Source organism: Bufo bufo, chromosome 2 (genome assembly GCF_905171765.1).
Source record: "Bufo bufo chromosome 2, aBufBuf1.1, whole genome shotgun sequence".
Lineage (NCBI taxonomy): Eukaryota > Metazoa > Chordata > Amphibia > Anura > Bufonidae > Bufo > Bufo bufo.
Window position 1 is genome coordinate 776,726,085 of NC_053390.1, and position 18,250 is coordinate 776,744,334.

An 18,250-nucleotide genomic window follows, 5' to 3' on the forward strand; every position below is an offset into this window, starting at 1 on the left:
GGCGGGGTTTTTAAGTCTGTCTTTTAAGGGTGGCCTACCTGCCCCCTGAACTGTGACCTCCACAGCACTCCGCTCCCTTAACAGTGTCTTCCACAGCGCCCTGCCCCTTTAAAGCTGACCTACAGCAGTGAAGAAAAATGGCTGGGTTGTTATGGAAACCTGGAGTAAAACTGTGTGTATGTGGAGACTAAGGGCCTGCGAGCTTCTATTGGCTAGTAAAGGTCATGTGACCAGGCTTCTGTTAGCTAATGCAGGTCCTTTTTTGAGAATATCTCAGGAACGGTACGTCTTAGAGAGCTGAGTGGGTCTAAAACCTTCCCGGACACCTGATGTACCTTTGTGCCAAATTTCGTGATTGTAAATGCGATGGTGCGGATTCCTTTAGCGGACATGCATACATACACACATACACTCAGCTTTATATATTAGATTGAGCACTACATGTGGGCATTACACCAGTTTCACAAAATCAGACATTATTTAGAGTTACTTTATTTCCATTTTTTCCAAAAAATAAAAAAGAAGCCATCAAAAATAGTTTAAAGGTAACAAAGAAAAGAAATATGATCCATACATACATACTTTAGATCCCCCAATACCCATCCGTACCTCCCCCCCTCCCCCTATAGCCACCGGAAGTGGAGAAGTAAAGGAAAAGAAAAAAATATTAATACATTTCAATATAACACAGTGGGGCCCATAATTGTATTGTCGAATTATACAATGGCCATTCAATAGCAATAACTGCCTGAGCCATAAACAATCATTTATACACACGGGCAAAACGGGATAAAGATAAAGCAATTCCAGAAAGATTCCCTAACACACAATTATGTATGCTAAAAGGGATAGAATAACTACAAAAATAGTGATTTGTTGGTTGTATTAAAACATAACTTTTACTAAAGAATTTAAGAAAAATAGGCCCAAAATACATGAATAGTGAATTAAATTGTCAGGGCGGCGGTATAACAGGTCAATGTGCGCGGCGGCACCCAAGCAAATATGAAAAAGGTACTCGGCGGCACCCAAAAAGAAACCTGTACTCCTACCGCTCTGTCGTCGGCGATGGCGATCTATTGCCCGCGGCTTATCTGAGGATGCCCGTACTATAGTAGAGGAGCGTTATCTAGTACTCCCTCCAGCAGTCCATTTAGTTCACAGACGATCATATGGGTGGGTTATACCTGGTATCACCCAATCGTCTCACATATACAAGTCCTAGTTAAAAATTTCCCCTGATGATTTCTGTTGAAACGTGCATGTAGGGAGCGGGACTAGATTAGGGCGACATAGGGCCAGTTCACAGGGAGAGGTTCTGGACGGGGTCGCCCTTATAAGGACGAGTTCCCTGTGGTTAGGCTGCTACCCCTTATTAGTTATTAGGGCAAGCCTTAGACCACATAATAGGGCCAAGTTAGGGTTGATCCTTGACCCCGCCGTCCCTAGCGGCTGAGCGTCCGGTTTGGAGACAATCACCTTGGTGTCATCTGGACGCATCCTGCACCCTGGACGCTGACGACAGAGGTGTAGGAGTACAGGTTTCTTTTTGGGTGCCGCCGAGTACCTTTTTCATATTTGCTTGGGTGCCGCCGCGCACATTGACCTGTTATACCGCCGTCCTGACAATTTAATTCACTATTTATGTATTTTGGGCCTATTTTTCTTAAATTCTTTAGTAAAAGTTATGTTTTAATACAACCAACAAATCACAATTTTTGTAGTTATTGTCAATGATATATAGTGACCTTTATTCATAGGACCAAGTCCATTCATTTGTTCAAAAGGGATAGAAACACCACTTTATTAACAATGAAATCCAAAACAGACGACCAGTATCTATCTAACCAGTTTAGAATAGTGCCATATTAGATGTATCCAATCTGCCTGTGTAGCTGTACATTTAGTATCTGAATCTCTCATCTTAATATCTGTTTTAATTGTGTAACTGAAAAATAAAGCCTATGTAATATATTAAATGGAATTGCTCTGTGTAGTAGTGTTGAGCAAATCGAAGTGTCCAAAGTGAGTTTTGATCCGAATTTGAGGGCAAATTTGATTCGCTGCAAAGCCTAATTTCCTCGTGCTTCTTGATAACACATCGATTTTTCCCTTGAATTGGGGTAAAAAAAAAAATACACGCCTCATCCGTTTGAGCACGAAGAGCCCGGCACCGCCACCTTGATTGAGGATCCCGCCAAAAATCTCGTGCGCGGTGACGTATGAAGTCACCACGCTGATCAAAGTGGTGACGTTGTCTCGCACCGCTCAAGATTTCGTGCTTGATCTCCTATCAAGATGGCAGCAGTGGGCTCTTCACAATCAAATGGATGAGGTGAGTATGAGTTTATATTTTTTATTATTATTATAGACCTTAATATTAATGTCAGATGCCGCGATCATCAATGAACATGCAATTGCTGCTCCCTGTCATTGCGCCCACTACTTACAAAGAAATGCGCTTTATGACAAAGTAATGTGTCACAAAACAAATTTTTTTTTTAATTCAGCGAAGCAGCCAGTCAATTTTTCAAGAACTTCGCTCAACACCTACAAGGAAAATATTTATAAAGCATCGCAAAACTCGTATACCATCCCTCTTCATTGACCAGAACTCCATCTTTTAATTATTTTTCTTCCAAAATATGGAAAGATGAGTTCTTAATACTTTTTTGGGTATATTAAGATAAATTCCTTTTAAAAAAAAAAAATCCAGGTTCTAAATTATGTATCAGACCTGTAAAGTAATTATCCCATGAGGGTGAAAAGTGTAATGAACAAATGTACTTCCTAAACCATACCCACACTTTATGTGCTGTTTCAAATACCTTTAAAACATTGGACCTGCTTCTGGTAGTTGAAATACAGAATACATATAAATAATTTTATTAAATTTTTATTTTATTTTTACTTAAAAAAATCAACCCAAAATGGAAGATGCCTAAACTGAGCTGCCATTATATAAAACTTTAAATTAGAGATACCCAAACCCCCTCTGAATTTGTGCCACTGACAAAAGGACAGTCTCAGTCTGGCTGGTTTTCCCTTCTATATTAAGAGGCCCAGAAGCCCGTCTATACATTATCATTAATCCAATGTGAAAAATTTACCAAAACATACAATATACACGGTAATCCCTACTCACTTTTATTCCTAGATACCTAAAATATCCTCCCTCTTGTACCACATTAAGGCCCAAGGTTAACAATGCCACCTTTCCCAATGGCATTAGTGTTGATTTTTCTTTATTAATTTCTAACCCAGAAATTGAAGAGAATTTATCTATAATAGAAAAAACCATACCCAAGGACTCCGATGTCTGTCTCAAAAACAAAACGTCATCTGCATACAATAGAATCTTATCCAATATATTACCAAATTCAAAGCCCTTTATACTCTTGTCCTTCCTAATAACTATAGCCAATGGTTCTATAATAATAGAGAATAACAGGGGAGACAATGGACATCCCCTGATATTACTTGATTGGATTTGGCCCTCACGGTTGGATTATAATATAATATTTTTAACCATGTGATAAATGGGAAACCAAAATGCTCCAAAACTTTCCACAAATAAATCCATTCGACACTATCAAAAGCTTTGGAGTTGTCCAAGAAAATAACTGAAAAATCATCTTGGGCAGCCCCAAAAGCCGAGCATAACCCTAAATTCCGAAAAAGACATCGAAGATTGAGACTAGAACACTTATTACACATAAATCTATTTTGGTCCATATAATTGAGGGGATTACTTTTGATAAACAGCCAAAATTTTGGCCAACAATTTTGTATCTGCATTTATTAGAGAAATTAGTCTAAAAGCTCCCAGATTATTGTGAACTTTATCTGATTTAGGAATTAGGGTTATTAGCTTTTCGCTACGTGACAAGATTTATCTTGCAGAAATATTTCTTGAATTACCTCACAAAAAAAAAAGAAGAACCACGTCTTGATGGGTAGAGATAACCTTGAATGGTATGCAATCTGGACCCAGAGATTTATTAGATGGACTAACAGATAAGGTCTGTCTTAGTTCAGCCAAAGTAATCTGGGCCATTAGATCTTTCACCTCTTCTAAAGACCGCACTGGAATAGTAACACTATTAAAAAAAAAAACTCTACCTCCCTCAGATTTATATTAGAAACTAATGTATAACTCGCAGCTAGATGCTCCTTAAACACATCATTAATATTCTCTGAGTTGTTGACTATGCTCCCTTCTCTATTTTTAATTAAAGCAATCAGATTTTTATGTTCCTGATTTTTAATAATGGTTGCAAGTAGTGTTGAGCGAAGCAAGCTTGGGATGCTTCATCCGAAGTCGCTTCGTTCAGTAACTTCGAAATAATACTGTACGGAAAATTGTCTCTGTACAGTATTAGAATGTAGGAAGTATTAGAATGTATGGGCTCCAATGAGCCGAAGTTAGTTATTCACGAAGTAGCGCGTGACTTTGTTGAATAACTTTGGTAGTTGATTTTTAAAGTGGAAAATCCCTTTAAAACTTGAAACCAAACTCTGCTTTGGTTCCGAGGTACTACAGGTATGTGAACCAAAATTCTCTGTTATCCATTTTTGATGCTTTTATACTCCACTATTGACCAGACATTCCTCACCGATCTTGCTGCTTTAATCACTGCTCAAAAAATACAGTTTGAAAAGCCCTTTTCTTTTTTTTCTCTTTCCTTCTCCTTTCCCTATTTCCTTTTTTTCCATTCCTTCTTTTCCTCTTTCCCTTTACTCTCACTGTCCTTTGGCTTTAATCACTTTCTTTTCTGCTTTTAATTCTTATTTGCGATAACTTTCTTTATGTAGAACCTTTCTTTCACTTCTTTTTTTTTTTCTTTTTCACTCCTTATTCAGCTGTTCAGTTAAGTTATTCCTGCGGGGACTCTGTGGAAACCCTGGGGGTCTGAACCAGCAGTCCTTCTTATCTTCCTTACCAATCCACGCAAATAGGAGAAAGAAGGATAAACAGCACAGCAGTTGCAGTATTTTCTTTAAAGGGGTTCTCCAGGAATTAAGAAAATGAAAATACTTAAATATTACTTTATTATGAATGTATTCCCAAATACCTTTCATTAGTTATAATGGCTTGTTTTGTCTGGGGAGCAATCATCAGGAGAAACAAAATGGCCGCTGTCCTATTAGTACACACAAAACCTGTCCTAATCACACATGAAGACAAGTTACTTTACAACACTGAGCTAAAGAACTGCCTCATCCTCCTCTCTGCTTGTCAGGGATTATGATCCTGAATAGAAATGATAAGATCTTTAGCTAAATCTCTGTTGGAATTGAGTTCATTAGCAGATGTGGCTAATGAGCAGCAGCTCTTGTCTGCAGTCTCCATTACCACAGCCCCACATTACAACAGTCTGTCCTATTCATTCTTCCTGTACTTCATGTCCCCTCCATTCCCACAAAGATTCAGCTAAATATAATATTAAACTGTATTCAGGATCATAATCCCTGACAAGCAAAGCAGAGAGGAGGATGAAGCCGCTTTTTACCTCAGTGTTTTGAAGTAACTTGTCCTCCTGTGTGATTTAGGACAGGTTTTGTGTGTACTAATAGGACAGCGGCCATTTTGTTTCTCCTAATAATTGCTCCATAGACAAAATGAGCCATTACAACTAATGAAAGGTATTTTAGAATATATTTATAATAAAGTAATATTTACATATTTTCATTTTCTTAATTCCTGGAGAACCCCTTTTAGGGCTCTTAGCCGTCAGGAGCCAGAACAGAGGATGTGTGGAATGCGGTAAACAGTATTTAGACATGTGGCATGGACATGTGTAACGCCATGCACCTCACACGTGGCACACCAGGTACACCCCTCAATTTTGACACTGCTAGCACAACATCACTAGCAGCTCCAACAACCAAGGATTAGGAACAGTTAGGGAAAAACTGAACACCTGATCCGATGGCAGAAGCATCCAATGGAGGAGCATGAGGACACCACGCATTCTCTTTCACTGGAGGGAGGCATGAAGGAGTGGACACAGAAGGGGGTGGGGGTTAGCCGATGCAGGGCGCAACATGCGTCCTGCATCATCAGCAACCTGTGGCATGGTAACGAATATGATTAGTGTTATTTAGATGTCATAGGGTTTTCCATACATCAACCGGCAGCTGCTCTTCATCAGGGAACGTATGAGTAGGTATTGGTAGCCATATGCCTCTATGTGTGTCCGATCCAGATGGGCACTGGGACCCAGCAATCGGATGCTGAATCATTAGTGCAAATGTGGGAACTGCATAGAGCCAGTGGAGCATGACTGCTCAAGGAATGGTGCCAGGGTTGGAGTTGGCATGGAGCAATGCCATGCAGGAGTAGAATGACGTCGGACACTTTGTGATGCCTTTCATCCTCACCATGTGTCTTCCTCAGAGCGTGGTCAGAGAGAATCATTCTTTATATATTAACCCCTTAAGGACTTAGGACGTACCGGTACGTCCTAACTTTAAAACTATGGTGTGGCGGTGGTTAATCGGAAGAGGATGTCCGCTGAAATCACATTCAGCGGGAATCCTGTCACAATGTCATGTGACCCCCCCCCCCCCCCCCCCGCGCATCGGCGATCGCAGCAAACAGGTCAATTCAGACCTGCGGTTTGTGGCTTTACCTGAGGTTTGCAGCGGCGATCGGCTGTGCCATCGGGTCCTCATGCGGCTGTAGGGGGGACCCGATGGCATGGAAGGCAGCGCCATGCCTTCCGGTAATGAGCCTGTGAGATCCAGCCCCCTGGATCTCACAGGCCGGAAGCTGTATGAGTAATACACACAGTATTACTCATACAGCCAATGCATTCCAATACAGAAGTATTGGAATGCATTGTAAAGGGGATTAGACCCCCATAAGTTCAAGTACCAAAGTGGGACAAAAAAGAAAGTGAAAAAAAAAGTTGAAAAAATAAAGTTCCCCCCCCATAAAATTAAAAGTTTCAAGTAAAAATAAACAAAAATGTAATTTTTCCCAAGTAAAGTTAAAAAAATTGGTATGAAATAGGGGGGAAAAAAAGTATACATATTAGGTATCGCTGTGTCCGTATCGACCGGCTCTATAAACATATCACATGACCTAACCCCTCAGATGAACACCATAAAAAATAAAAACTGTACAACACCAAGCGATCAAAAAACGCGTTTGCCCACCAAAATAGTACCAATCTAACCGACACCGTAAGCGTCCGTATCGACCGGCTCTATAAAAATATCACATGACCTAACCCCTGAGATGAACACCGTAAAAAATAAAAACTGTGCTAAATAAACAATTTTTTGTCACCTTACATCACAAAAAGTGTAATAGCAAGCGATCAAAAAGTCATATGTACCCCAAAATAGTGCCAATCAAACAGTCATCTCATCCCGCAAAAAATTAGACCCTACCTAAGATAATCGCCCAAAAACTGAAAAAATCATGGCTCTCAGACTATGGAAACACTAAAACATGATTTTTTTTGCTTCAAAAATGAAATCATTGTGTAAAACTTACATAAATAAAAAAAAGTATACATATTAGGTATCGCAGCGTCCGTGACAACCTGGTCTATAAAAATATCACATGATCTAAACTGTCAGACGAATGTTGTAAATAACAAAAAATAAAAACGGTGCCAAAACAGCAATTTCTTGTTACCTTGCCTCACAAAAAGTGTAATCTAGAGCAACCAAAAATCATATGTACCCTAAACTAGTACCAACAATACTGCCACCCTATCCCGTATTTTCTAAAATGGGGTCACTTTTTTGGAGTTTCTACTCTAGGGGTGCATCAGGGGGGCTTCAAATGGCACATGGTGTCAAAAAAAACAGTCCAGCAAAACCTGCCTTCCAAAAACCATATGGAGTTCCTTTCCAATACTGTGTGCCCGTACAGCGGTTTACGATCACATATGGGGTGTTTCTGTAAACTACAGAATCAGGGCCATAAATATTGAGTTTGGTTTGGCTGTTTAACCCTTGCTTTGTAACTGGGAAAAAAAATATTAAAATGGAAAATCTGCCAAAAATGTGAAATTTTGAAATTGTATCTTTATTTTCCATTAATTCTTGTTAAACATCTAAAGGGTTAACAAAGTTTGTAAAATCAGTTTTGAATACCTTGAGGGGTGTAGTTTCTTAGATGGGGTCACTTATATGGAGTTTCTACTCTAGGGGTGCATCAGGTGGGCTTCAAATTGGACATGGTGTAAAAAAAAAACAGTCTAGCAAAACCTGCCTTCCAAAAACCGTATGGCATTCCTTTCCTTCTGTGCCCTGCCGTGTGCCCATACAGCGGTTAACGACCACATATGGGGTGTTTCTGTAAACTACAGAATCAGGGCCATAAATATTGAGTTTGGTTTGGCTGTTAACCCTTGCTTTGTAACTGGAAATGTACTTCCTAAACCATACCCACACTTTATGTGCTGTTTCAAATACCTTTAAAACATTGGACCTGCTTCTGGTAGTTGAAATACAGAATACATATAAATAATTTTATTAAATTTTTATTTTATTTTTACTTAAAAAAATCAACCCAAAATGGAAGATGCCTAAACTGAGCTGCCATTATATAAAACTTTAAATTAGAGATACCCAAACCCCCTCTGAATTTGTGCCACTGACAAAAGGACAGTCTCAGTCTGGCTGGTTTTCCCTTCTATATTAAGAGGCCCAGAAGCCCGTCTATACATTATCATTAATCCAATGTGAAAAATTTACCAAAACATACAATATACACGGTAATCCCTACTCACTTTTATTCCTAGATACCTAAAATATCCTCCCTCTTGTACCACATTAAGGCCCAAGGTTAACAATGCCACCTTTCCCAATGGCATTAGTGTTGATTTTTCTTTATTAATTTCTAACCCAGAAATTGAAGAGAATTTATCTATAATAGAAAAAACCATACCCAAGGACTCCGATGTCTGTCTCAAAAACAAAACGTCATCTGCATACAATAGAATCTTATCCAATATATTACCAAATTCAAAGCCCTTTATACTCTTGTCCTTCCTAATAACTATAGCCAATGGTTCTATAATAATAGAGAATAACAGGGGAGACAATGGACATCCCCTGATATTACTTGATTGGATTTGGCCCTCACGGTTGGATTATAATATAATATTTTTAACCATGTGATAAATGGGAAACCAAAATGCTCCAAAACTTTCCACAAATAAATCCATTCGACACTATCAAAAGCTTTGGAGTTGTCCAAGAAAATAACTGAAAAATCATCTTGGGCAGCCCCAAAAGCCGAGCATAACCCTAAATTCCGAAAAAGACATCGAAGATTGAGACTAGAACACTTATTACACATAAATCTATTTTGGTCCATATAATTGAGGGGATTACTTTTGATAAACAGCCAAAATTTTGGCCAACAATTTTGTATCTGCATTTATTAGAGAAATTAGTCTAAAAGCTCCCAGATTATTGTGAACTTTATCTGATTTAGGAATTAGGGTTATTAGCTTTTCGCTACGTGACAAGATTTATCTTGCAGAAATATTTCTTGAATTACCTCACAAAAAAAAAAGAAGAACCACGTCTTGATGGGTAGAGATAACCTTGAATGGTATGCAATCTGGACCCAGAGATTTATTAGATGGACTAACAGATAAGGTCTGTCTTAGTTCAGCCAAAGTAATCTGGGCCATTAGATCTTTCACCTCTTCTAAAGACCGCACTGGAATAGTAACACTATTTAAAAAAAAAACTCTACCTCCCTCAGATTTATATTAGAAACTAATGTATAACTCGCAGCTAGATGCTCCTTAAACACATCATTAATATTCTCTGAGTTGTTGACTATGCTCCCTTCTCTATTTTTAATTAAAGCAATCAGATTTTTATGTTCCTGATTTTTAATAATGGTTGCAAGTAGTGTTGAGCGAAGCAAGCTTGGGATGCTTCATCCGAAGTCGCTTCGTTCAGTAACTTCGAAATAATACTGTACGGAAAATTGTCTCTGTACAGTATTAGAATGTAGGAAGTACTGCTAGCACAACATCACTAGCAGCTCCAACAACCAAGGATTAGGAACAGTTAGGGAAAAACTGAACACCTGATCCGATGGCAGAAGCATCCAATGGAGGAGCATGAGGACACCACGCATTCTCTTTCACTGGAGGGAGGCATGAAGGAGTGGACACAGAAGGGGGTGGGGGTTAGCCGATGCAGGGCGCAACATGCGTCCTGCATCATCAGCAACCTGTGGCATGGTAACGAATATGATTAGTGTTATTTAGATGTCATAGGGTTTTCCATACATCAACCGGCAGCTGCTCTTCATCAGGGAACGTATGAGTAGGTATTGGTAGCCATATGCCTCTATGTGTGTCCGATCCAGATGGGCACTGGGACCCAGCAATCGGATGCTGAATCATTAGTGCAAATGTGGGAACTGCATAGAGCCAGTGGAGCATGACTGCTCAAGGAATGGTGCCAGGGTTGGAGTTGGCATGGAGCAATGCCATGCAGGAGTAGAATGACGTCGGACACTTTGTGATGCCTTTCATCCTCACCATGTGTCTTCCTCAGAGCGTGGTCAGAGAGAATCATTCTTTATATATTAACCCCTTAAGGACTTAGGACGTACCGGTACGTCCTAACTTTAAAACTATGGTGTGGCGGGGGTTAATCGGAAGAGGATGTCCGCTGAAATCACATTCAGCGGGAATCCTGTCACAATGTCATGTGACCCCCCCCCCCCCCCCCCCCCGCGCATCGGCGATCGCAGCAAACAGGTCAATTCAGACCTGCGGTTTGTGGCTTTACCTGAGGTTTGCAGCGGCGATCGGCTGTGCCATCGGGTCCTCATGCGGCTGTAGGGGGGACCCGATGGCATGGAAGGCAGCGCCATGCCTTCCGGTAATGAGCCTGTGAGATCCAGCCCCCTGGATCTCACAGGCCGGAAGCTGTATGAGTAATACACACAGTATTACTCATACAGCCAATGCATTCCAATACAGAAGTATTGGAATGCATTGTAAAGGGGATTAGACCCCCATAAGTTCAAGTACCAAAGTGGGACAAAAAAGAAAGTGAAAAAAAAAGTTGAAAAAATAAAGTCCCCCCCCCATAAAATTAAAAGTTTCAAGTAAAAATAAACAAAAATGTAATTTTTCCCAAGTAAAGTTAAAAAAATTGGTATGAAATAGGGGGGAAAAAAAGTATACATATTAGGTATCGCTGTGTCCGTATCGACCGGCTCTATAAACATATCACATGACCTAACCCCTCAGATGAACACCATAAAAAATAAAAACTGTACAACACCAAGCGATCAAAAAACGCGTTTGCCCACCAAAATAGTACCAATCTAACCGACACCGTAAGCGTCCGTATCGACCGGCTCTATAAAAATATCACATGACCTAACCCCTGAGATGAACACCGTAAAAAATAAAAACTGTGCTAAATAAACAATTTTTTGTCACCTTACATCACAAAAAGTGTAATAGCAAGCGATCAAAAAGTCATATGTACCCCAAAATAGTGCCAATCAAACAGTCATCTCATCCCGCAAAAAATTAGACCCTACCTAAGATAATCGCCCAAAAACTGAAAAAATCATGGCTCTCAGACTATGGAAACACTAAAACATGATTTTTTTTGCTTCAAAAATGAAATCATTGTGTAAAACTTACATAAATAAAAAAAAGTATACATATTAGGTATCGCAGCGTCCGTGACAACCTGGTCTATAAAAATATCACATGATCTAAACTGTCAGACGAATGTTGTAAATAACAAAAAATAAAAACGGTGCCAAAACAGCAATTTCTTGTTACCTTGCCTCACAAAAAGTGTAATCTAGAGCAACCAAAAATCATATGTACCCTAAACTAGTACCAACAATACTGCCACCCTATCCCGTATTTTCTAAAATGGGGTCACTTTTTTGGAGTTTCTACTCTAGGGGTGCATCAGGGGGGCTTCAAATGGCACATGGTGTCAAAAAAAACAGTCCAGCAAAACCTGCCTTCCAAAAACCATATGGAGTTCCTTTCCAATACTGTGTGCCCGTACAGCGGTTTACGATCACATATGGGGTGTTTCTGTAAACTACAGAATCAGGGCCATAAATATTGAGTTTGGTTTGGCTGTTTAACCCTTGCTTTGTAACTGGGAAAAAAAATATTAAAATGGAAAATCTGCCAAAAATGTGAAATTTTGAAATTGTATCTTTATTTTCCATTAATTCTTGTTAAACATCTAAAGGGTTAACAAAGTTTGTAAAATCAGTTTTGAATACCTTGAGGGGTGTAGTTTCTTAGATGGGGTCACTTATATGGAGTTTCTACTCTAGGGGTGCATCAGGTGGGCTTCAAATTGGACATGGTGTAAAAAAAAAACAGTCTAGCAAAACCTGCCTTCCAAAAACCGTATGGCATTCCTTTCCTTCTGTGCCCTGCCGTGTGCCCATACAGCGGTTAACGACCACATATGGGGTGTTTCTGTAAACTACAGAATCAGGGCCATAAATATTGAGTTTGGTTTGGCTGTTAACCCTTGCTTTGTAACTGGAAAAAAATTATTAAAATAGAAAATCTGCCAAAAATGTGAAATTTTGAAATTGTATCTCTATTTTCCATTAATTCTTGTGGAACACCTAAAGGGTTAACAAAGTTTGTAAAATCTGTTTTGAATTCCTTGAGGGGTGTAGTTTATAGAATGGGGTCATTTTTGGGTGTTTTTCTATTATGTAAGCCTCGCAAAGTGACTTCAGACCTGAATTGGTCCCTAAAAATTGGGTTTTTGAAAATTTCTGAAAAATTTCAAGATTTGCTTCTAAACTTCTAAGCCTTGTAACATCCCCCAAAAATTAAATATCATTCCCAAAATGATCCAAACATGAAGTAGACATATGGGGAATGTAAAGTAATAACTATTTTTGGAGGTATTACTATGTATTATAGAAGTAGAGAAATTGAAACTTGGAAATTTGCAATTTTTTACAAATTTTTGATAAATTTGGTATTTTTTTTATAAATAAAAATTTCTTTTTTTGACTTCATTTTACCAGTGTCATGAAGTACAATATGTGATGAAAAGACAATCTCAGAATGGCCTGGATAAGTCAAAGCTTTTTAAAGTTATCAGCACTTAAAGTGACACTGGTCAGATTTGCAAAAAATGGCCAAGTCCTTAAGGTGAAATACGGCTGAGTCCTTAAAGGGATTCTGTCACCTCCCCTAACCCAAAATTGGATTTTAAAGCAGCCATGCAGCACAGCTTACCTTGAATGGGCTGTGCTCTTCTATCTTGTAATTCGTCCAGTAGTTTATGAGAAAAACGACTTTTATGATTATGTAAATTAGTCCTGAAGGTGCCCAGAGGGGCGTTTTATTCCCCTTAGTGTGCCCAGTAACGCCCCTCTTACAGTGCCCAAAACGCCTTCCTTCCGACTGCCTAACCGCCCACAGCCTCTCATCCCTCTCCTCCCCCTCCCTCACGGCCGAACGAACTCTCGCGCAGGCGCAGTACCCACTGAGGGCTGCGCCAGTGCGATCTGCAGGAGACTGAGGGCAGGAGCTTCATCCTCGTCACTGGGCATGCGCCGAGCCCAGTAATAATGATTTGTTTCCAAGAGGGAGGGTGGGGAAAGAAATCGCTGGCTGGCTTCTGCAGCGTACTCAAGTTAGGTTTAGAAATGTTCCTGGGTGTTGTGGTGCAATAGACACTAACCTGAGACGGCTGACTCTCTGCAAGGGCAGGTGATGATGAAAAATGTTCGTGACGCCAGTGCCAATTAAACGGTGGCACGCCGTTTGCTGATAGCAGGAATAACTGAGGAACCACGTGATGTTAAAGCAGAACTCAAACTTTAGTAGTCATCATATAGGGACATTAACGGAAACGCAGTTCCTTTGCAGACAGTTGATTTTCAATACAGTTGATGCAGGCAATATATATATAGCAAGGTGACTTCAGAGTGTTAAACACAGGATTTGTAGTACAGGCAGCTTGCACTCTATTCCTGACTGATCCTGGAACATAGAAAATCTTCTCCAAGGCCCAATACCCTAGCTCTGGCGTATATCCTTGGTTTTATCTTTATCAAGTACCTCCTCTGTTGTCTTGAGTACCTCTTGCTTTTCTGAGCTTTGCCTCTGTCTCTCTCTCAGCACTGACTCTGGAAACTTCTGACTCCCAGGCTGTTTAACAGTGGTCTTCCTGCTTCTGCATATATAAATTCAGGAGGGGAACCTTCTCCTTGGATCTGGAACCCGGTTACAGGGACTGCAATACCCTCTCCTGGTCCGCAGGCTTCAGGCCTGGACTTGACTCTGACATAGTCTAAACTCCAACTGCTGTAGACTGGCTTTAGACTAGACTGACTTTAGACCGACTCTCCTTTCCCTGACTGGGCCTTATATAACCTAGGGCTCCCTAGCTCCCTCTAGTGACTAAGAGCTGAAATGACACCCCTAGCAGGCCTGTACATGCAAGTATCACAGTAACAGGGAAATACATAGCATTACCTTACATTACATTTTATAAATATGACTTATACCAACTTCCCCATGAATAAGGGGACACGACAGCACAACAAGTGACCCTTTTGGTAGTGACGGGCATTACAGTCCCCGTACACTACACTTCACTCTGGCAGGCAGGCAGGCTGGAGAAAACGCAGGGTGCAGCAGACGATCGTCAATCCTCTGCGCTTCCTCCCAGGCTGACTGAGGGAAGAGCGAGCATCGGACATCACTGGGCTCGGCGCATGCCCAGTGACGAGGATGAAGCTCCTGCCCTCAGTCTCCTGCAGATCGCACTGGTGCAGCCCTCAGTGGGTACTGCGCCTGCGCGAGAGTTCGTTCGGCCGTGAGGGAGGGGGAGGAGAGGGATGAGAGGCTGTGGGCGGTTAGGCAGTCGGAAGGAAGGCGTTTCGGGCACTGTAAGAGGGGCGTTACTGGGCACACTAAGGGGAATAAAACGCCCCTCTGGGCACCTTCAGGGCTAATTTACATAATCCTAAAAGTCGTTTTTCTCATAAACTACTGGACGGATTACAAGATAGAAGAGCACAGCCCATTCAAGGTAAGCTGTGCTGCATGACTGCTTTAAAATCCGATTTTGGGTTAGGGGAGGTGACAGAATCCATTTAAAGGGGTTATCCAAGTTATTTATTTGTTCTTTCTATGTTCCTAACTAAGCAAATATAACAGCTTTCCAATTAACTCACTTTATCTCCAGTGGCTGGTTTCTCAAATTTCACTGAGGGTCACATGACCTGTCATGTCAGCTTCTCTCCCTGCTCTGATAAAGGTCGTTTAGGCTGCGTTCACACGGGCGAGATTTCCGCGCGGGTGCAATGCGGTAGGTGAACGCATTGCACCCGCACTGAATCTGGACCCATTCATTTCAATGGGGCTGTTCAGATGAGCGATGATTTTCACGCATCACTTATGCGTTGCGTGAAAATCGCAGCATGCTCTATATTCTGCGTTTTTCACGCAACGCAGGCCCCATAGAAGTGAATGGGGTTGCGTGAAAATCGCATGCATCCGCAAGCAAGTGCGGATGCGGTGCGATTTTCACGCACGGTTGCTAGGTGACTGTCTATACACTGTAATATTTTCCCTTATAACATGGTTATAAGGGAAAATAATAGCATTCTGAATACAGAATGCTTAGTAGGTGATCAATTGAGGGTTAAAAAATAAAAAAAATTAACTCACCTTGTCCTCTTGTTCGCGTAGTTCTCCCGGTCTTTAGTTCTTTAAAAAGATGAACTATGGGCTAAAGGACCTTTGGTGACGTCAGATCACATGCTCCAATGACAGGGTCCATCACCGCGGTGATGGACCATGTGATTGGAGCATGTGATCTGACGTCACCAAAGGTCCTTTAGCCCATAGTTCATCTTTTAAGAAGTAAAGAAGAGACCGGGACTTACGCGAACAAACGGAGAAGGTGAGTTAATTTTTTTTATTTTTTTAAACCCTCAACTGATCACTTACTATGCATTCTGTTTTCAGAATGCTATTATTTTCCCTTATAACCATCTACAGAACACCGAACCCAAACCTGAACTTCTGTGAAGAAGTTCGGGTCTGGGTACCACAGTCGGTTTTTTATCACGCGCGTGCAAAACACATTGCACACGCACGATAAAAACTGAACATCGGAACTCAATCGCAGTCAAAACTGACTGCAATTGCATTCCTACTCGCGCGGGTTTGCCGCAACACACCGGGACGCATCCGGAACTAATCCGGACACGCTCGTGTGAACCCAGCCTAACAAGCCAGTAAACGAGACGTCACTGTGCTGGCCACGCCCCCTTCACTCTGCTCTCTGCTAGGATTCTTAACCCCTTCAGCTGCACAGACTGAAGGCAGGCAGCTAGCAGGCAGTGACAATTCTGGGCATAGAAGCTGAAGGACTAGAGAGAGCATTGCACAAGAAGGTAGGGGGAAGATCCTGTGTGTATTAGCAGTGTCATTATACAGCTGGGACTTGTAGTCCTACACATACAACATGCTGCAGTGTCTCCCAGCAGGCAGACATGTCACTCAGGGCAGCACTTGTATTCACTCCCTTAGCAGTGTCATTATACAGCTGGGACTTGTAGTCCTACACATACAACATGCTGCAGAGTCTCCCAGCAGGCAGACATGTCACTCAGGGCAGCTCTTGTTAGTGCAGGGGGAGGGGCAGAGATTGTTTTTATTGCATGTAAACAAAGGGCCAGAAAAGAACCAGGGAAACGAGGAAATATATATATATATTTCTTTTGCATAAAACTTGCTTAGCTTAGTTATATATTGCTGCCCATCAGATTTTCAGTGCTATATATATTTTTTTCATAACTCGGACAACCCCTTTAAGGGGTTAAACATCACTCAGGTGGCCATAATATGGGCACACTCTAGCATCCATATTACAGGCCCGACGGCAGATCCACTGACCCAAAGTAACAGTAAGTTCAGATCATTAGACCCGCGTGAGGCCCGAATTTGTGGCTGTAAATGTGTCCACATTACAGCTGTCTGAATGAGGCCTTGGTCGCAGGATTTTTTGTGTGTGTGCACTTTTTCACAATTTCAAGTGCACTTAAATTCTGTTGATTTCCTGTTAGCTCTCGGGCTGTATGTCTTCACATCACCCTGCACATAGCCTCAAGGAGTTTTTTTTTTTTTTTTGTGCCTTTTAGAAAGTGCAACTTATTATCCCGCAAAAAAACTAGCCCTCATGCGGCTATGTAAACGGAAAAATAAAAAAACTTATGGCTCTGGGAAGGCAGGGAGTAAAAAAACGAAAATGTTAGAAAATCAAAACTCGCCATGTTAGGAAGGAGTAATTTTCTAAGTGATGAAGTATAATTTGTCTTTTGATTATTTTTCATTTAGTTGTGGATAAAGGAACAAGTCCAATCATCTGACCTAGACAAATACGTGTGTGAGACGCAGCAACAGGTCATCCAAGGAGTCCTAATCCGACTGAGTGGTCTCAGCGAGGAGTAAGTGAGCAGAAATGTGACTTTTTTTAAAAAGCTTTTCATTATTAACGTCCGTGATTAGTTTATATTTCTACATATTCCTTACTCTTGTGACACTTTAATATATTTTATTAGCAGTCGGAGCTCTGTTTACCGGTCTGTTTACCCGTTCCCCTTTACGTATTATGTTACATTCACACGACCGTGTAATTTTATCTGCCTCCAATCCGCATCCATTCCGCATTTTGCGGAATAGATGCAGATCTATTCATTCCTATGGGTGAATAAAATGTGCGGACAGCGTTCGTTATGTTGTCCGCATCCGTGTTTCCGCATTTCTCGTCCGCAAAAAAATGAAGCTTGTACTACTATTGTCTGCACAGATCGGTCCGCAGCCCCATTCAAGTCAATGGATCCGCAAATTGAGGAAGATATGCGGAAACCATTCATCCGTTTTTTGCTGATCCGTTTCCGTGTAATTGAAGTCCCTGCCCCCTGAGCTTGGTGCAAAAGATTCTGATATTACTATTGCAAAATGCAGACACACGGAACGGATGCGGAAACACAACGGAAACAAATTACGGACACACAGTTCCGTTATTTGCGGACCGCAGAACAGAAAAGGATTACACACGGTCGTGTGAATGTGCCCTTACTAGCAGAATCCAAATTGAAACCTCTTAGACAGGGGCTTATTATCACTTTATTCCTCTTGCACTCGACCGTATTACAGCAGCATACAAGTTCCAATGTATATGGATCTGCAGTTCACCACTCATAGGGAACCAAACT

General features: G+C 41.0%; 1 protein-coding gene across 1 annotated transcript in view; it reads left to right on the forward strand.

Moving 5' to 3' along the window:
* Positions 1–18,250, forward strand: part of EVC (EvC ciliary complex subunit 1) — a 155,758-nt gene that overhangs the window by 118,837 nt on the left and 18,671 nt on the right. The window contains exon 13 of the mRNA XM_040419113.1: positions 17,370–17,479. Within this exon, the coding sequence (XP_040275047.1) occupies positions 17,370–17,479 (110 nt within the window). The remainder of the gene's footprint in view (positions 1–17,369; positions 17,480–18,250) is intronic.